Below are 21,282 nucleotides of genomic sequence, written 5' to 3'. Positions count from 1 at the left end.
TTCCTAAGTTGGCATATATATGTCTTTATTTTAGGGTGTTGTTTTTAATTTTACTTCTCCCCAGCTATAATTCTTACCCACTAGAGGGGGGAACCGTTCTCTTCCAGCCAAGGTCTCCACATTTCCTCAAATTCCTTCAGGTTACCTCTTTTTATATAAACTGCTCTTTCTTTACAGATCGTCTCGTTTACTGCACCAATCCATTCCCTTATTGCCGGGGGTGTTATCGCCTGCCATCTTATCATTATTAATTTTCTGGCTTGGAACAAACATCTCAGTACTGCGACTGTGGTGACTTTCTTCTCCTTCCGTTCCCTCCTAACTCCCAGTACACATAGTGTGGCTTCCGCCTCTAGAGGAACCCCAAATGTCTCCCCCAAGACCCTTATCACCCCCTCCCAGTATCGAAACAGCTTTGGGCAACGCCACACCATGTGTACTAGGTCTCCAGTCCCCCGGCATCTAGGACATTTGTCATCTGTTCTTCTTCCAAAGTTGAATAGGCGTTTAGGTGTATAATAAGCTCGATTTATCAGCATCAGCTGGGAGACCCTTTGTGGGGGTGAGACCGAAACCTTCGGTCCCATCTCCAAGACCCTCCGCCACTGATCCTGTGTCACCTCCCCCAGATCCTCTTCCCATTTCTCTTTTATTTTTAGGAGATGCATGCCCATATTAGCCTTTTTACCCAACTGTTTATATAATTCAGAGATAAGTCCCTTAGTTGGTCCTACCTTACCTAAATTTTGAAAAAGGGGCATTTCACACCACACTAGGGCTTGTGTCCTAAATTGGGTTTCGAGGGCATGCCCCACCTGTATGTAAGTAAAAAATGATTGTTGTGGTATCTTAAATTCCACTATTAAATCCTGGAATTTCTTATATTTATCCTCTATATACAGTTGTTTCAACCTTTTAATGCCATTTATTTCCCATACTCTGACTTTTCCTATCTGGAGGATTTCCTTCAATTTAATGTTATTCCATAGTGGGGAGTATTCAGAAAACCCGGTATATCCCATCAATTTTTTAACCTTTTTCCATATTTTAGTTATCATTTTTATTGTTGGGTTCCTATGCCTAAAGGAGTCAGCCTCTAGTGCTTCAAAAATAGTGTCATGTGAGACCCCATTCATCATTATCCTCCCGTTAAGGGTACCTCCTCCTGGAATATTACCTCCCCCCAATTGTTGCAGTTGTGCCGCTAAATAATAAATCTCGGGTTGGGGTACCGCAAGTCCTCCCTCCCCCACCGGGAGTTGTAATGTGCGAAGACGTATCCTGGCCTGTCCCCCTTTCCATATTAGCTCTCTGAAGAGAGATTCAATTTTATTGAACCATTTCTTACAAATCCACACTGGGGAATTGTGCATTATATATAGAAGTTGCGGTTGCCAGATCATCTTGATTAAACTACATCTACCCGCAACTGACAGATGGAGACTTTTCCAAATGTAGATCTTTTGTTTGAACTTAGCAAGTAGGGGGGTAAGATTTTTATTGATGTATTGATTGGGATTTTTCGTCACCAATATCCCCAAATATCTCATTGTATCTACCACTGTTAACTGTGGCAATCCCCGTATCGCCGTTTCTCCAAGTGGATCTATCGGCAGTAGCTCGGATTTCCCCCAGTTTATTTCTAACCCCGAAAAACTCCCGAACTCCTCCACCAGGCTCATTGCTTTTGTCAGTGATTGTCCCGTGTCTCCCAGGAAGAGCAGGATGTCGTCGGCATAAAGCGCGATTTTTTCTTCTCCCGTCGTTCTCTGGAATCCGGATATCGCGATGTTTGACCTTATAGCGATTGCCAAAGGTTCCATCGCTAGGGCGAAGAGCAGGGGTGACAAGGGACACCCCTGTCTCGTCCCCCTTTCAAGGACAATTTTTTTTGAGAATTCATTATTTATTTTTAACTTGGCACTAGGGCTGTCATAGAGCATTTTTATCCACCCCGAGAATATCGGGCCAAACCCAAATTTATCCAACACCCTCCATATGTACCCCCATTCTACGCTGTCGAAAGCTTTGGTCACATCCAGTGACAATACAGCTCTTGATCCCTCATTCTGTGTTGGGGTTTGTAGGTTTAGAAATGTCCTTCTGATATTCATACTGGTAGATCTATTAGCTATAAATCCCGTCTGATCTGGGTGAATTAGTTTTGAAATAACCCTGTTAAGCCTTGTTGCCAAGACTTTAGCTATTATTTTAACGTCAGAGCACAAAAGGGATATGGGTCTATATGACGCGGGATCCAGAGGATCTTTCCCATCTTTTGGTATAATTATTACAGTTGCTTCCAACATTGAGGCAGGGAGTTTACCCTCTAAGGCCGCTCCATTTAAAGTTTTTATGAGCTCAGGTAACAATATATCTCCATAATATTTGTACATTTCCACCGGGAGCCCATCTGGTCCTGGCGATTTTTGATTCGCCATGCCTGCTACTGCCAACTGTATTTCCCCAAGTGTTATTGGGGTTTCTAATTCTTCCCTTTCTGATTGTGTTATCAGCGGGGTTTCTAGTCTCCCCAGGAAATCCTCCATTTCTTTCTTCCTTCCCCCCTTCTGTGTAGTATACAGTTTTTGATAGTATGCCCAGAAGGTCTGCACTATCTCTGAGGTGTCTGATGTTATCGCGCCACTTATTGATCTGATGGACCGAACGCCGGAGGGGGAAGAATTAGACTTTACCACCTGCGCCAGCATTCTTCCCACACTTTCACCATCTGCAAACGAGGCTTGTCGCAGGAAAAGTCGTCTAATCTCTACTTCCCTTGTAATTACCACCTTATATGCATGTTGTCTTTCAAGCCATGTTTCCCTCCCCTTCGGCGTTGGGTTCCCCACATAGTCATTTTCTGCCTCTAGCACCTCTCTACGGGATTTTTCCTCCGCCTCCCTGGCCTTTTTATTAAATTTTGCCACCTGCTGAATCAAGACCCCTCGAAGGTACGTCCCCTTTAATTTGTTGCCGTGGGGTAGCGCACCGGCGGCGCGCTTGCGACCCTGCGACTCAATGTCCGCCAGTCTCCCGCGATCGGGTCACAGAGCTGAAGAATAGGGAGACATCTCCCCGTTCTTCCTAGTGACATGTCACTGATCATTTGTTCCCTGTCATCGGGAACAGCCCCCTAACAGTTAGAATCACTCCCTAGGACACACTTAACCCCTTCAACGCCCCCTACAGGTTAACCCCTTCACTGCCAGTGTAATTTTTACAGTAATCAGTGCATTTTTATAGCACTAGTCGCTGTAAAAATGACAATGGTCCCAAAATGGTGTCAAATTGTCCGATGTGTCCCTCATACTTTCGCAGTCATGATAAAAATCGCTGATCGCCGCCATTACCAGTAAAATAAAAAGGATAATAAAAATGCCATAAAACTATCCCCTATTTTGTAGACACTATGAGCCAGATTCAGATACAATTACGTTGCTCCACGGCAGCGTAACGTATCTGATTTACGTTACACCGCCGCAGGTTTACAGCGTAAGTGCCGGATTCTCAAAACTCTTACCTGTAAACTTGCGGCGGTGTAATGTAAATGCGCTCGGCGCAAGCCCGCCCAATTCAAATGGGGCGGGCACCATTTAAATTAGGCGCGTATCTCTTTTGTGAATCTGGCCCTATAACTTTTGCGCAAACCAATAAACGCTTATTGTGATTTTTTTTTTTTTACCAACAATATGAAGAAGAATACGTATCGGCCTAAACTGAGGAAGAATTTTTTTTTATATATATATTTTTTGGCCATAAATGATATAGCAAAATATATGCATTTTTTCAAAATTGTCGCTCTATTTTTCTTTATAGCTCAAAAAATAAAAACCGCAGAGGTGATCAAATACCACCAAAATAAAGCTCTATTTGTGGGGAAAAAAGGACGTCAATTTTGTTTGGGAGCCACGTCACATGACCTGTGCAATTGTCAGTTAAAACGACGCAGTACTTAATCGCAAAAAGTGGCCTGGTCTTTGGCCAGCCAAATGATCCGGTGCTTAAGTAGTTAATGTGGTTGAGAGGCTGGGCCACTATGACTTTATTACTTCTGAATTCTACACAATTGGCCCCTGAAATGTATGTTTAGTGTTTGTTTTAACACACTTAATATGTTAGCGACAATAGATTATACAGTTTCATTGTGCTTGCCATTCTCGAAATTCCTGTTTGTGATAAAGTTGTGGGTTGCTTTCAAAAACAATCTGAATATTTTTTACAACTTAGGAAATTCACATTGATGAATGTTTTTATTACACCTGAAATTTGTGCATGCTAACATTTACTTTGAGGGACATGAACACAATTAGCTGGATTCAGGTACAGTTACGATGGCGTATCAGTAGATACGCAGTCGTAACTCCGAATCCGTGCCTTCGTACATTTAAGCGTATGCTCAAACAGAGGTATGCTTAAATGTTGCTAAGATACAACCTCCTACACCGTCGTATCTTAGCTGCCTATTTACGCTGGCCGCTAGGGGCGTGTTCGCTGATTTACGCCTAGAATGTGTAAATCAGCGAGATACGCCTATTCATGAACGTATGCCCGGCCATCGCAGTAAAGATACGCCGTTTAAGTAAGGCGTTTTCGGGCGTAAAGATAAACCACCAAAAAGATGGCGCAGCCAATGTTAAGTATAGACATCGGAACCGCGTCAAATTTTTCTTGTTTTACGTCGTTTGCGTAAGTCGTCTGTGAATGGGGCTGGGCATAATTTACGTTCACGACGAAACCAATGAGTCTTTGCGGCGTAATTTGGAGCATGCGCACTGGGATACGTCCACGAACGGCGCATGAGCCATTAGTAAAAAACGTCATTTACGTGGGGTCACAATGAATTTACATACAACACGCCCACATCTTTCACATTTGAATTAGGCGGGCTTACGCCGGCCCATTTACACTACGCCACCGTAAGTTAGAGCGCAACTTCTTTGTGAATACAGGACCTGCCGCTCTAACTTACGGCGACGTAGTGTATCTGAGATATGCTACGCCCGCCTATTGATAGGCACATTTCTCTGAATCCAGCTAAATGTATATATTTTTTCTGTAGGTTTTTCATGCAGCAGCTGTAACCTTAAATTCCTGCATACTGGAGTTCACTGTAAATGCCTAAACCTTTTGGAGTTCATTGTAAATGCCTAAACCTTTAAACATTCACAAAAACATAATAAATCATTAAGATAATTCCACATGGAAGTTTGCATACTCTATTTTTTCATCCCCATGCTACTTAGATCTAAATGAATGTGGACTAAAGCCACGACCCTGCAAATACCGCTGCATGAATACATATGGAAGCTACAAGTGCTATTGTCTGAATGGATACATGCTAATGCCTGATGGATCATGTTCAAGTATGTACACTCAGTCCATGAGTACTGTCTTGCATTATTATTTTATCATTACTGGCTGATGATAGAAACACACGACTGCCTGCACAGACCTAAGCTTGTTTTTTTTACTATTTTCTAAATATAATTTGTAATTTGTGTACTGGTCATATTAAAGTGGAGGTTCACCCAAAATATAAGGAAAGGAAATTTAATTTTTAAATACATTAAATTACAGAATTTAGCAATTGTATGTGATATATATATATATATATATATATATATATATATATATATATATATATATATATATATATATATATATATTTTTTTTTTTTAGTTATCCTCTTAAGCTCTTACACCTGTAAATCCCTAGAGAACCAGTGCATTTTTAAATGATTCAGAAATATCTCCAGTTAACGATATAATATATATATTATTTTAGGACAAACAAGGCTTTTCTTTTGTACTTTTTTACAACAAAACCAAAAATAAAAAAATATATACTTTTTACTTTGATCAGCGTTATTTAAAAAAATAATAGTGTCTAAATTGCTTTCCAAAATCATGTCATTATATTCCTCCCCCTGTGGTTCTCGCCAATGGGACAAAGTCTGATGCTTTTTCTATCACTAATGGTGCTAGGGAGGGCTGTCCCTTACCCCCCCCCTATTGTTTGCCATAGTTATTGAACATCTAGCACAAGCCATCCAGCAAAACCCCTCCATACATGAAATCCAAACCTCTGCCCATTGCAAACTATCCCTATACGCAGATGACTTGTTGTGCTATGTCACCCAACCCCACACTAGCATCCCCTCTTTCTTCCAGGAACTACACAGATTTGGCGCTTCTAGCAACTTCAAATTGAATATTTCTAAAACTGAAGCCTTGAATGTCTCAATTCCCAAACACGTTCTGGCCACTCTTCAACATAACCTCCACTTTCATTTTCAAGCGCAATCAATTAAATATTTAGACACTGAGATCCCCCACCACTTACAAAATCTTTACTCCCCTAACTATAGTGATTTGCTGACAAAGATTAGATCATTAGGCCACTTTCACACTGAGGCGATTTACAGGCGTTTTTGCACTAAAAATAGCGCCTGAAAACTGCCTCTTCTGCAGCCCCAGTGTGAAAGTGCTTTTGCAGGACATGAAAAAAACTCCTGCAGGCAGCATCTTTGGGGCGATGTGGGAACGGTGTATATACTGCTTCTAAACCACCCCTGCCATTGAAATCAATGGGCAGCACTGCCAAAGCTCTTGTGTGCCCACAAGTCTGTTAACCGATTAACCAATAGAGTCTTTAATCTAGAACTTATTGTATTTGTGAAACCATATCGCACTGTGAGGAAAATGATTACCCCCCCTTTTTTTGTTTGTATCTCCATTTCCCTTTTTCTGTGTCCCAAATTGTTGAGCTTTTTTCTTTATGTTCCCTGGTAAAAATTTATAAAAAATATGTTCAACCTAAAAAATAATAGTGTTATTGTAGATAAAAAGTATAAATTCTGTTCTATCATTTGCCTCATTTAAAATTACACTGAAGTTTTGATCTTGGCTAACTTTGAAGCATTACTAGAAAATGAAAAAAGTTGCTTCTTTCCAAAGTTGCACTTTTAAAAAAAACAATGTGACACCCAAAAAAATGTACAACTAAAAATTGTTTAAATAGCAATGGTTAGAAAAATAGAAATATTGATATCATAATCAGAGTGAAGCTTATCCCTTTGATCTGCAGATAAATTAAACGAAAAGAGTAGAAACAATTATAACTGTGTTCATTTGTCACTCTCTCTCTGTCTGTCTCTCTCTTATTGTTTAGTGTCCTATGGTCTAGTTTTTCACATTGTACTGTATTGGCATTTTATATTTACATGACAACTATGCTATCTTTCTAAAGTTGGAAAATGCCAATTTTAACTGTTAGATGAGAAGACCAGGAGCAAAGCAGTCTAGTCTAGTTATGCAGTGGCATATGTTGAAAGTCATGAAAAAGCTGCACAGATGACCTTGCATCCTGGTAGAAAAAAGTATGTTCTAATGAGTCTTTAGAAAAGGTGACTTCTGCATGGTGACTAGTTGCTACCAGCAAAGCCCCCACTTTTCAGACACATTTGATACACGATACCAAGTATGTTGTAGCTACTGCCAAAAGGGGCCCATGAATTTTTTTAGAAGAGTTGAATTAAAATTTGCTTTGTACTTCCAATAGCGTGGACATGAAGTATGAAAGGAATTTTAAATACTATTCAGTGTAGAGCCTACTAAGTGTTTAGGATGCTGTCAAATAGTGTATGTGCCAGGCCTAAGCTACTGCTTTCATCTAAGAATGAGAGACGTATAACTGACCAGAATTCTCTAGGTCGATTCAAGAACAAGTGTTTTTTTTATTGCGGGGTGATCTTGAAAAGTGCCCACACTCTTATGGCTATGTGAACACCTAACACCTTGGAAAATGGTTACTCGTGTTATACTACTTGCAGGTTTCTCTAGACATCAAATGCCTGTGCTACATCCAGTGATTTTATACTGTAGTCCATATTTCAGACATGACTCATGAAGGAGATCTATATTAGTGGTTATCAGGTATAGGTTTCAGAAACTTGCAACTTTATTTTTAAGTGATCTATATAAATATATATACTGACTGGATAAATAAAAGATTTGATTTACTGAATGATATGTTTATTGTAATAATAAAGAAAAATAGCAAACGTGCTTGCTTTCTTCACCTCAGATGCACATACTTGCTCTATGGCAAATTGCCAGTATGGTTGTGATGTAGTAAAAGGAGAGGTTCGCTGTCGCTGTCCATCTCCAGGATTGCAGCTAGGACCAGATGGGAGAACATGTGTAGGTAAGTGATGTAAACATTCATAAAATATATGGAAATAAGAAAAAATACACACATACCCTAAAGCTGAATTCCAGGGAAGGCTATTTTTACATAGTTACATGGATCCGGCTTGGGTCATTGGTCCAGCTTGGGTCATTGGTCCAGCTTGGGTCATGTGCCAAGCAGTTGCCCTGCTGGTTAGTGAACCAAAATGTTCTTTGATTGGATAAGGTGTGGCAATGCCTACTACCATGGTTTTCAGCTTCCACAGTGATCGGCCAGGTACAGAAAGTTACATGGGTCCAAGCTCGACCAATGTAGCGCTGAAAAAATAGCCATACCTTGAATTCAGCTTTAACCACTTCAGCCCTGGACCATATTACTGGTCAAAGACCAGGCCACTTTTTGCGATTCGGTACTGTGTTGCTTTAACTGACAATTGCGCGGTCGTGCGACGTGGCTCCCAAACAAAATTGGCGTCCTTTTTTTCCCACTAATAGAGCTTTCTTTTGGTGGTATTTGATCACCTCTGCGTTTTTTGCGCTATAAACAGAAATAGAGCGCCAATTTTGAAAAAAAATAATATTTTTTACTTTTTGCTGTAATAAATATCCCCCAAAAATATATAAAAAAAAAAAAAATTTCCTCAGTTTAGGTCGATACGTATTCTTCTACATATTTTTCGTAAAAAAATCACAATAAGCGTTTATTGATTGGTTTGTGCAAAAGTTATAGCGTTTACAAAATAGGGGATAGTTTTATGGCATTTTTATTAATATTTTTTTTTACTAGTAATGGCGGCGATCAGTGATTTTTATCGGTACTGCGACATTATGGCGGACACTTCTGACACTTTTGACACATTTTTGGGACCATTGGCATTTTTATAGCGATCAGTGCTATAAAAATGCATTGATTATTATAAAAATGCCACTGGCAGGGAAGGGGTTAAGTATGTTCCCTGGGTGTGTTCTAACTGAAGGGAGGGGTGGACTGACTTGGGGAAATGACTGATCGCTGTTCATACATCGTATGAACAGACAATCAGGCATTTCTCCCCCTGATAGGACCGGGAGCTGTGTGTTTACACACACAGCTCTCGGTTCTCGCTCTGTAACGAGCGATCGCGGGTGCCCGTCGGTGATCGTGCCTGCCGGGCACGCGCGTCGGCGTCAGGAGCGAGCGCGCCCCTATTGGCTGCTCGGTGAGAAATGACGTAATATTACGTGATCTCGCCCAGCAGAGCCGACCTGCCGCCGTAAAACTGGCTGGTCGGCAAGCGGTTAACAACCAAATAAACTAGATACATAACTCAGTGATTGGATCCTCACTGTTGGGCTGCTTTCTATCATAGTCCACAAATGGCAGACCATTTTTCTATAACAAGGATTGATCAGAACAAATATTGAAGATCCACATTGCCCTCAATCTGTTTGTCAGGTTCAAACATCTTAAAGCATAAGCCACTTCTTCATTTAGGAACTATATCCATACAATTGTACCAACATGAGTAATTTTCTCAAAATGCTGTAATTTTTCCTACCCATGCACTCACCAGCTATAAAATGTGATGCTTAAAGCGGGGGTTCACCCTGAAAAAAAAATTCTAACATTACATTCAGCTCACTACTCGCCGTACATACCGTTTTTTTCGTTATTTTCCCCCCGGCTTCCGGGTAGTGAATCCCGTGGGAGTGGGCGTTCCTATGCACAGGCTAAGTGATTGACGTATGACAAAATGTTCCCCTCGGCGCATACGGCCGCGTCACGAGTTGCCGAAAGAAGCCGAATGTCGGTGCGCAGGCGTCGTATAGAGCCGACTCGCAGTCCGGCTTCTTTCGGCAACTCGTGACGCGGCCGTATGCGCCGAGGGGAAGCTTTTTTCATACGTCAATAATTTAGCCTGTGCATAGGAACGCCCACTCCCGCGGGATTCACTCCCCGGAAGCCGAGGGGAAAATAACGAAAAAAACGATATGTACGGCAAAAAAAAAAAAAAGATCTGCATACTGTCAATGTCGGTAGTGAGCTGAATGTAATGTTAGAATTTTTTTTTAGGGTGAACCCCCGCTTTAAATCCCTGTGTATGAGCACCTTTACTCAATGGTTTCCTTTGCTTTATGTTGCATTACATCATAAATGTGGTGCAAAATGTGCTTAGACAGCCCATTCACTATGCACGCTGTTAATGATAGTATTGGACTGCTTGGCTGAACGTCCATTTTCAGACTTAACAGACTTTCCATCTATCACAAAACACAGTTGCTTAATGGCTCAAAGGGACCAGGGAAGCCCCATATTTATATTCTGTAAGGAATCAGTATCTTGATAGACATGATAGAAAAAAAATGTTTCATACCTTTTGTAAACGCAGTCAGTTCCAGACTAAACATTTATGTCTGTTTCTTAGATGTTGATGAGTGTGCAACAGGAAAAGCCGTATGTCCTCGATTTAGAAAATGTGTCAATACATTTGGCAGCTATATCTGCAAGTGTTATGCTGGATATGACTTAATCCACGCCCATGGAAAATACCAGTGCTTCGGTAAGCACAATTAACAATTAAGCACTTTATTTTGCAATTTTTTTTATTGTTTTAACATTGTTTAGCAGTGTAATTGTTTACAGGGAACATGCATGGTCAAAATACTGTATCTTCTGGCCTTCCTTACAGAATAAAATAACATATTTCATGTGTCCTTATCTGTAATGATATTGTACTTTGCTGTTTGGTTTATTGTTTTTTGCCATTATAGGATAAGAGAGGTTAACAAGCTGCTACTATTCGTCTATTGGAAAACTAAACAGGAAGTCTGTCATATTATACTAACTTTATCTTAAATATCATAGCTTCTGAGATAAGCCTGTAAAACTTTCAGATCTTTATCAGCAAATGTTATTTTATTGTTTTGTTTAATTTACTAACATGTTATATATTTTTTTTCTTGCATTGCCATATTATAAACTTGTATCATTAAAGTAGTCATTATGATGATTTTGGTGTGGTTATTTGAATTATTTTTCACTTTAATTTGACAGATATTGATGAATGCTATACCGGGCAGTATCAGTGCAGTAACTATGCAAGATGCTACAACACACCAGGATCATACAGGTGCAAATGTAATGAGGGCTACCGTGGCAATGGAGCAGACTGTACACGTAGGTGTCATGTGTGTGCCAAACATTATATAAAACAGTATAGAGACTGTACCAGGCTAATTCCAAGTCACATTTAGCTACTTACATTGCTTTTAATGAAAACAATATATACTTTTAATAATATATTATTGAATATACAGCTACATTCATGTGTGTCTTTTATATCTGCAGTTCAGATTTAACTTATATTACTCTCATGCAGTCAGGTTGGCTAAAATGTAAGCTTTTTTTTTTTTTTTTTTTATGATGTATTATTTTTGTAGCTCTGTATCAAGCAGCCCTTTGACAGCAGTACAGCAGAACCCCGGAATTTGGAAACGCTGGTTCTACACATCACTCAGCGGTTCAGATCTACAGCACTCTGAGGCGCCTCCTACAAAGTGTTCCAATCAACAGTACTTGTTGGAGTAGGAGTGTGTCTATGGGAATGTTTGACCATTCAGAAGCGCATTTGTGAATTCAGGCACTGATGTTGGTACCAGAAGGCCTGTCTCACAGTCTCCTCTGTAATTCATCCCAAAGGTGTTCTATTGGGTTGACATCGTCCATGTCATCCATGTGTTTATGAACCTTGTTTGTGCACTGGTGCACAGCCATGTTGGAACAGGAAGGGACCATCCCCAAACTGTTCCCTCAAAGATGGGAGCATGAAATTGTCCAAAATGTATTGATATGCTGACACCTTAAGGCCGGGTACTCACGAACAAACATGTACGGTGAAAGCGGTCCGTCGGACCGTTTTCACCGTACATGCCTGCCAGAGGGCTTCTGTACGATGGTTGTACACACCATCGTACAGAAGTCCGCGCGTAAACAATACGCGGGGCGTGTCTGCGTCGTCGCCGCGACGATGACGCGGCGATGACGCGGAGACGTGGGCGGGCCTGCCATTTAAAGGCTTCCACGCATGCGTCAAAGTCATTCGACGCATGCGAGGGACGGCGGGCGCCTGGACATGTACGGTAGGTCTGTACTGACGACCGTACATGTCCGAGCGGGCAGGATTCCAGCGGACGGTTTTAAAACACGTGCACGAATATTTGCCCGCTGGGAAAAGGCCCGGCGGGCAAATGTTTGCTGGAATTCGGCCCGCTCGCGCCTACACACGACCAAACATGTATGCTGAAACAGGCCCGCGGACCAGTTTCAGCATACATGTTTGGTCGTGTGTACGGGGCCTAAGAGTTCCCTTCACTGGGACTGAGGGGTCAAGCCCAACCCCTGAAAAACAACCCCACACCATAATTCCATCCTCCTCCAAAAGATTTGGACCAGTGCATAAAGCAAGTTCCATAGGGAGATGGATGAGCAAGTTTGGGGTGGAGGAACTTGACTGTCCTGACCCCAACCTGATAGAACACCTTTGGGATGAATAGGAGCAGAGACTGCAAGCCAGGCCTTCTCGTCCACATCAATGCCTGACCTCACAAATGCACTTTTGGATGAATGGTCAAACATTCCCATAGACACACTCCTAAACATTGTGGACAGCCTTCCCAGAAGAGTTGAAGCTGTTATAGCTGCATAGGGTGGGCCAACTCAATATTGAATCATAGAGAATAAGACTGGGATGCCATTAAAGTTCATGTGTGTGTAAATATATATATTGTATATATTTATTTATATATAGATATATAGCTATATATATATATATAGATAGATAGATAGATAGATAGATAGATAGATAGATAGATATACAGTTAGGTCCACAAATATTGGGACATCGACACAATTAGAATCTTTTTGGCTCTATACAGCACCACAATGGATTTAAAATAAAACAAACAATATGTGCTTTAACTGCAGACTTTAAGCTTTAATTTGAGGGTATTTACATCCAAATCAGGTAAATGGTGTAGGAATTACAACAGTTTGTATATGTGCCTCCCACTTTTTAGGGGCCAAAAGTAATGGGACAATTGGCTGCTCAGCTGTTCCATGGTCAGGTGTGTGTTATTCCCTCATTATCTCATTTACAAGGAGCAGATAAAAGGTCCAGAGTTAATTTCAAGTGTGCTATTTGCAGTTGGAATCTGTTGCTGTCAACTCTCAATATGAGATCCAAAGAGCTGTCACTATCAGTGAAGCAAGCCATCATTAGGCTGAAAAAAACAAAACAAACCCATCAGAGAGATGGCAAAAACATTAGGTGTGGCCAAATCAACTGCTTGGAACATCCTTAAAAAGAAAGAACGCACCGGTGAGCTCAGCAACACTAAAAGACCCGGAAGACCATGGAAAACAACTGTGGTGGAAGGCCTCATACACACGACCGAGAATCTCGTCGTAAATGAAACATCGTTTTTCCTCGACGAGTTTCTTGTCAGGCTTGTCGAGAATCTTGTCAACTTTCTTTGCATGCACACTGTCGAGACAAAATCACGTTGTTCTCAAACGCGGTGACGTACAACACGTACGACGGCACTATAAAGGGGAAGTTTGATTCCACTGGCGCCACTCTTGGGGCTGCTTTTATTAATCTCATGTTACTGCGTGTTAAGTAAAAGTTTGGTGAGAGATGATTCGCACTTTTCAGTCTGTTACAGCGTGACGAATGTGCTATCTCCATTACGAACGCTACTTTTACCGAAGGTGCGCTCCCGTCTCATACTTTATTCTGAGCATGCACGCATTTCTAAGCATACACACGAACGTGTTTCTCATCGTAAACCAGCCCGACGAGAAACACGACGAGGAAATTGAGACTCCCGACAAGAAAAAATAGAACATGTTGTCTTTTTTTTCTCGTCGAGATCCACGACAGTTTTATCAATGAAAAACATACACACGACCTTTTTCCTCGGCAAAAAAGCTCTGCCAGCATTTTTCTTGATGGATTTTGTTGAGAAAAATGGTCGTGTGTACGAGGCCGAAGACTGAAAAATTATTTCCCTGGTGAAGAAAACACCCTTCACAACAGTTGGCCAGATCAAGAACACTCTCCAGGAGATGGATCAACAATCAACAAGTCAACAATCAAGAGAAGACTTCACCAGAGTGAATACAGAGGGTTCACCACAAGATGTAAACCATTGGTGAGCCTCAAAAAACAGGAAGGCCAGATTAGAGTTTGCCGAACAACATCTAAAAAAGCCTTCACAGTTCTGGAACAACATCCTGTGGACAGATGAGACCAAGATCAACTTGTACCAGAGTGATGAGAAGAGTATGGAGAAGGAAAGGCACTGCTCATGATCCAAAGCATACCACCTCATCAGTGAAGCATGGTGGTGGTAGTGTCATGGCGTGGGCATGTGTGACTGCCAATGGAACTGGTTCTCTTGAATTTATTGATGATGTGACTGCTGACAAAAGCAGCAGGATGAATTCTGAAGTGTTTCAGGCAATATTATCTGCTCATATTCAGCCAAATGCTTCAGAACTCATTGGACGGCGCTTCACAGTGCAGGTGGACAATGACCCGAAGCATACTGCGAAAACAACCAAAGAGTTTTTTAAGGGAAAGAAGTGGAATGTTATGCAATGGCTAAGTCAATCACCTGACCTGAATTCGATTGAGCATACATTTCACTTGCTGAAGACAAAACTGAAGGGATAATGCCCCAAGAACAAGCAGGAACTGAAGTCAGTTGCAGTAGAGGAGTGTCAGAGCATCACCAGGGATGAAACCCAGCGTCTGGTGATGTCTAAGCATTCCAGACTTCAGGCTGTAATTGACTGCAAAGGATTTGCAACCAAGTATTAAAAAGTGAAAGTTTGATTTATGATTGTTAATCTGTCCCATTACTTTTGTAATTCCTACACCGTTCACCTGATTTTAACTCAAATTAAAGCTGAAAGTCTGCAGTAAGACCCCATTCACACCTGAGCGTTTTGTAGCTTGAAGCCTGAAGCTACAAAACGCTGGAGTGGAAAACATCTATTATTCTCTATGGAGATGGTTCACATCTCCACTCCAAAACGCCTGAAGCCAGAAGCTCTAAAACACCTGAAGCTCAAACAAGTTCTGGGACTTTTTTTTAGGCAGATTTGGGCATTTTTCTGCTTTTTACATTGGTGACCTATTGGCCTGTACAAAATCGTTAGAAAAACGCAGTAAAAAACGCAGCAAAAATCACTGCAAAATCGCAGTAAATTTGCGCGACTTTCTGCCTGAAAACGCTATGCTCAGGTGTGAATGGGGCCTTAAAGCACATCTTCTTTGTTTCATTTCAAATCCATTGTGGTGCTGTATAGAGCCAAAAAGATTAGAATTGTGTCGATGTCCCAATATTTATGGACCTTACTGTATATATACTGTATATCAAACCTAAACTTCATGCAGCAAAAATGTTATAGTAGCATATGGCAAAAATAGCACAAGATTAAATACGTAGCTAAAAAAAACCATTAGAAGTGTTTTTTAGGTAAACATACTGCCACAATGTCATTCACAAATGAAAAAAAGGTTGAAAAAAAAATGATGCATGAAATTCTCACAAGAACTCTATGTACATTTCACTGTACCTTGTAAACCGATTCAAGCTGACATACAGACCAAGAGATGAAGAATAGGGATTTGCAAAGTGTAAAGACCTATGTCTATTAGTATTTGTGGTGAGTTGGGTGCATTCTCCGTGATTTGAGACCCTGAGCTGTCACTATAAACCTTAGGCATGTGGGTCTAAAAATGCTTGTTGAATAACAGATTTTAGTCATCTCATCTTAAGAAAATTAATATACACAATACCTAATTTTCAAATATCTTTTCAATTCCAGCTATCCCCAGAGTTGTGATAGATCCACTGGGGCCTCATAATTTTTTACCAGGTAAAGATAATGTTGGAAACTATTTTAGAGGTAACGGCAGCTCACTAAGTGGTAGTGAAGGAAGCAGTAACAGGATTCCAGACTATGGTGGCAGACATCCTAAGTGGCCTCCTTCACCCTCTATTACAGCCAAGCCTCCTTCAAAGACAGCTAAAACTACAACCAGATCACCACCTGTGACTAGGCCAGTGCCTAACCCAGTTACAAGACAGCCTCAAAAGCCAGTGACAAGGCCTCCACAGCCAACAACGAGGCCTCCACAGCCAGCGACAAGGCTCCCGCAGCCAGCGACGAGACCTCCTCAACTAGTGACAAGACCTCCTCAGCCAGTGACAAGGCCTCCGCAGCCACCTACAAGGCCTCCCCAGGTTGTGACAAGACCACCTCAACCAGTGACCAGACCACCACAACCAGTAACAAGACCTCCACCGAAACCAACAACCACTACAGTCATCTATACAACAACAATTACACAACCCTCAACTAGACCCCCAGATGATAACAGAATCCAGGACCAAGGCAAACAACGGGGTGATGTGTTTAGTAAGTATTCTCAGTGACACACTATAAGTGTCTCAATTTACTGAAACATGTATTAGTATTAATGACTAAACATATGATAACATCATACTTCACATGTGAAGAGATGGAGATATTGTTTTATTTAAAATATATCTTTTAGTCAGATGGGATAGAGCAGATGTTTAGTGAGTTGAGTTGTTTTTTTAAATAACACATTAATAGACATTTCTCTGGTTAATTGCCAGTTTCCTTTGGTACATACCGGGCATGCCATTCTCATTCAGCCTTGAGCTAGTTTGATTCACAAGCTATTCTACTCGTTTTACTAATTAGCACTGCTGGCAGCAGTAAAGAGAGTCCTACTGAATAGCATAACATTGAGGAGTAACATTTTCATGGATGATAAACAGCAGTTAATAAATATTACATTCCAGGTAAACCTAATGCGCGAACTTCTGTATATATTGGGCCAACTGTATTTTATTTTGAAGGGTCACCCACTGGTTTTTTTTATCTTCCAGTGATTTTGGTGGAGCAGCAGGAGTGAGATTTATTGGGAAGAGGCAATGCCAGAAGTCTGAGCAATAAAGTGATATTAAAGGCATTTTTTTCAAATTGAGAAGCTTATAGTTGGACTTACATGCTCTTACTATTCTTTTAAAAAAAAATCCCTATTCTTCTTGCTATGCTATCTCTGCATTAGCCAATTTAAGGTATGTGGGTGCCCCTTTGTGCCCTTCGAACCTATAGAATCTTGCCAGAGTCTCCATTTTGTGTATGCTTCCATGAGCCAGAGGGAGCTTGCTCCCGTAATAGTGAGGGTGAGCAGTAATGGTACCAAATTTAGATCAGTGTTTGGCTGTCCTCCTGAGAGAAGTCAAGTATTATCTACACCAAAAACGAAATTCTAGGTAGCACATTCTTTTTTAATTTTACCCATCCATGTGAACAAAATTTTGTTCCAGTTTTCCCGATTTTTTCTTTATAGTCTACAACAGTGGAACATGGGGCCAGATTCACATAGAAGAGCGGCGGCGTAACGTATTAGGTGCGTTCCCGCGCCGGACCTACCGCGCATGCTCCGTTTCCGAACTCCCGTCGTGCATTGCGCGCCGTGACGTAATTTTTTCGAACGGCAACGCGCGTAGCGTAATTCCGTATTCCCGGACGGCTTACGCAAACAACGTTAAATTTTGAATTTCGACCCGGGAACGACGGCCATACTTTAGACAGCAATACGCTTGCTGACTAAAGTTAGGGCACCAAAAACGACGACTAACTTTGCGACGGGAAACTATACTAGCGGCGACGTAGCGAACGCGAAAAACCGTTGTGAAACCGCCGTAACTCCTAATTTGCATACTCGACGCTGGTTTACGACGCAAACTCCCCCCAGCGGCGGCCGCGGTACTGCATCCTAAGATCCGACAGTGTAAAACAATTACACCTGTCGGATCTTAGGGATATCTATGCGTAACTGATTCTATGAATCAGTCGCATAGATAGAAACAGAGATACGATGGCGTATCAGCAGATACGCCGTCGTATCTCCACTGTGAATGTGGCCCATGGTTCCTAGAATAAAGCAGTCAATTAGTTTGCAAGCTGGATGCCCAGGTATTTCAGAGATTGTTGTTGCCACATAAAAGTATAACGTTTAAGGGAGTCCGCTTCTGCATGTGGTAGCTTCATAGGTAGTATTATGGTACATTAAAAAATTTGATACAGCCACCAAAATTTTGTAGCTCTAACATAAGGCTAGGCAGAGAGGTGATCAGTTCAGTGATAAAGTATAAAATATCATTATATTAGCAGAAAGTTTGTGTTCCCTAGAACCTATATAGACTCCTCAAGGCTGCATTCACACCTGAGTGTATATTTTATAGGCAGAAAGTTGCGTGAGTTTGCCGTGTTTTTTGCTGCAATTTTGTGCAGGTAAAAAGGTCACCAATGTAAAAAGCTGGAAAACGCCTGTAACCTGCCTAAAAAGAAGCTTGTGTACTTTTTTAAGCTTCAGGCGACAAAATGCTCAGATGTGAACAGGTGCCATTGAAATTCATGGGATTTTTCTTGTTGGGCATTTTTCATGCGTTTTACAAGTGTTTTATGAGCTGAAAACGCTCAGGAGTGAATGCAGCCTAATGCTATTATTAGGCTTATTTTTTGAAGCAGGATGTGCTACCGAACAACCCTGCCTGGAGAAAGGACCCCATTGACTTTGATACTGGCCAAGCGGTCTTAATAAAGTGGCGTTATCCAACTCAAGATGTTAGGGCCTACTCCTAAGTATTTAAGCGTTTTCTCCTTGAACAACCAATCCACCCTATCAAACGCCTTTTCTACATCAGAGGTGAGAGACAAGAACTGAAATGTAAAATTTAGATTTTACCCATTGGGCTATATGTACAGCACTAAGGGAGTTATCTCTAGCTTATTTACCTGGTATTCAAATCCAGACTGATTGGGATAGGTTATGTCTTAGGAATGTCCTAAGGCCAGCTATAGACGATTCAAATCGTGTGTGGGCAGGCTGAATAAACCAAGTAGACCGATCGATCAACTTGGGTACAACCAGCCTGCCGGATTCACTTGCAATTATCGCTAGCGGCTGCTATAGCCACTGGCAATTATCACTATCATTTCCCGGTGAGGACTCGTGGTTGCAGGAAAGAAATTGACACTGTCTATGGTATGCCTAAGTTGGATCGCTAGGACCTTAGAGAGGACGTCTGTACTTAACAGGGAAACCAGATAGTTATTTATGCACTGAGCCTAATACTTTCCTTTTTTGGGGGATTGCAGTTATGGGTGCTAGGGTGCTTTAGTTGGAAGGGTCTCCTTGTACCTGACTTTTTTCTCCAGTTAAAAAAAATTGTGGGACAAGTACCGTGTCTACTGTATACATTTACTAAATATGGCTATCAAAGATGTTGGTAGTTTAAAGCAGAAGGCATTCAGCTTGTGCTTTTCATTTTCCAATATTTTGTTTGTTTTCCAGAATACATATTTCCTGAATAAGTTGAACTATATCTGCTCTCCTCACTTTTTGAGGACATCTTTGGAGATAAGCTCCTCATATATTACTGCTTTATATACTTTTCACATCAAACTCCCAGACACCTGCACTGATATGTTGTTATTAGAATAGTTTTTAAATGGCAGTTCCTATAGAGGCGCTAACTGTGATGTCATCTAAAAGATTGTCTTGGGCTGGCTTTTTGTAACTTGTTTTGCCAGGTAATATTACAGTTAATGTCTAGATATCTCTTTTCAGTATAAGGCTGCTTTCACACTGGGGCAGGCGGGCGTTGGCGGTAAAATGGCGCTAGTTTTAGCCGCGATTTGCCGTCATTTTAGCGGTGCTATTCGCCCGCTAGTGGGGCGCTTTTGGCCCCTGCTAGCGGCCGAATAAAGGGTTAAATGCGTCCGTGTAGCGCTGCTGCCGAGGCGATTTGCAGGCACTTCGGCAGCGTTGCCCATTCATTTTAATGGGCAGGAGCGGTGTATGACCGGGCCACTTTTTGTGATTCGGCACTGCATCGCTTTAACTGACAATTACACGGTCGTGTGACGTGGCTCCCAAACAAAATGGACTTCCTTTTTTTCCCACAAATGGAGCTTTTTTTTGGTGGTATTTGATCACCCCTGCGGTTTTTATTTTTTGCGCTATAAACAAAAATAGAGCGACAATTTTGATATACTTTACTTTTTGCTATAATAAATTTCCCCCAAAAATATATAAAAAAAATGTTTTCCTCAGTTTAGGCCAATACGTATTCTTCTACATATTTTTGTTAAAAAAAAAAAAGCAATAAGCTTATATTGATTGGTTTGCGCAAAAGTTATAGGGCCAGATTCACAGCTGAAATACGCCGGCGTATCTACTGATACGCCGGCGTATTTTCAAATTTGCTGCGTCGTATCTTTAGTTTGAATCCTCAAACCAAGATACAACGGCTTCTGGCTTCGATCCGACAGGCGTACGGCTTTGTACGGCTTCGGATCGTAGGTGTAATATTTTGGCGCCCGCTGGGTGAAGTTTGCGTCGTTTTCCGAGTCGGGTATGCTAATTAGCTGTTTACGGGGATCCACGAAGGTACGCGCGTTCATCGCATTCTCTTACGTCGTCGCTAGTCGGCTTTTCCCGGCGTATAGTTACGGCTGCTATTTCATGGCTTATATTTAGACTTGCCATGTTAAAGTATGGCCGTCGTTCCCGCGTCGAATTTTAATTTTTTTTTTTTTTTTTTTTGCGTAAGTCGTCCGTGAATAGGAAAGGACGTAACGCACGTCGCCGTTCAAAAAATTACGTCGGTGCAAAGTAATTTCGGGCAAAGCAGGTCTAACAGTTTTTTATTTTATTTACAAATTTGCTGTTTTTACATTGTTATTTTGGATTAATAACTATGTGCATTGTTGAATTATAGTTAATTCCAAATTAATTCTAATTGAAAAGAAATAAAGATGTTTTTATTTCTGGAAGACAGATAAGGGGTTACATACTAAATAGTAGTAGTTCGAATGCAAGTGGGTACTGGTGAACAGAAGTTGAGCAAAAAAATTGTTATTAGACATCATTTGGAATCTCTCTCTGAATTTTGCTATGGCTATGTGTATGTATTTGTGCTCTAAAAAATCTTA

The 21,282-nt window shown here is 41.2% G+C and overlaps 1 protein-coding gene across 5 annotated transcripts in view; it reads left to right on the top strand.

The window, feature by feature from the left end:
- Positions 1–21,282, top strand: part of NPNT (nephronectin) — a 132,713-nt gene that overhangs the window by 89,081 nt on the left and 22,350 nt on the right. For 4 of the 5 annotated variants that reach the window (XM_040329681.1, XM_040329682.1, XM_040329683.1 and 1 more), the window contains 5 exons: positions 5,247–5,366; positions 8,089–8,208; positions 10,598–10,732; positions 11,227–11,349; positions 16,069–16,662. In XM_040329681.1, the coding sequence (XP_040185615.1) occupies positions 5,247–5,366; positions 8,089–8,208; positions 10,598–10,732; positions 11,227–11,349; positions 16,069–16,662 (1,092 nt within the window). The remainder of the gene's footprint in view (positions 1–5,246; positions 5,367–8,088; positions 8,209–10,597; positions 10,733–11,226; positions 11,350–16,068; positions 16,663–21,282) is intronic. The other variant, XM_040329684.1, reaches the window with a different exon arrangement.

This window comes from Rana temporaria, chromosome 1, assembly GCF_905171775.1.
Source record: "Rana temporaria chromosome 1, aRanTem1.1, whole genome shotgun sequence".
In the NCBI taxonomy this organism is placed as follows: domain Eukaryota; kingdom Metazoa; phylum Chordata; class Amphibia; order Anura; family Ranidae; genus Rana; species Rana temporaria.
This window is presented reverse-complemented; position numbering and strand designations above follow the sequence as displayed.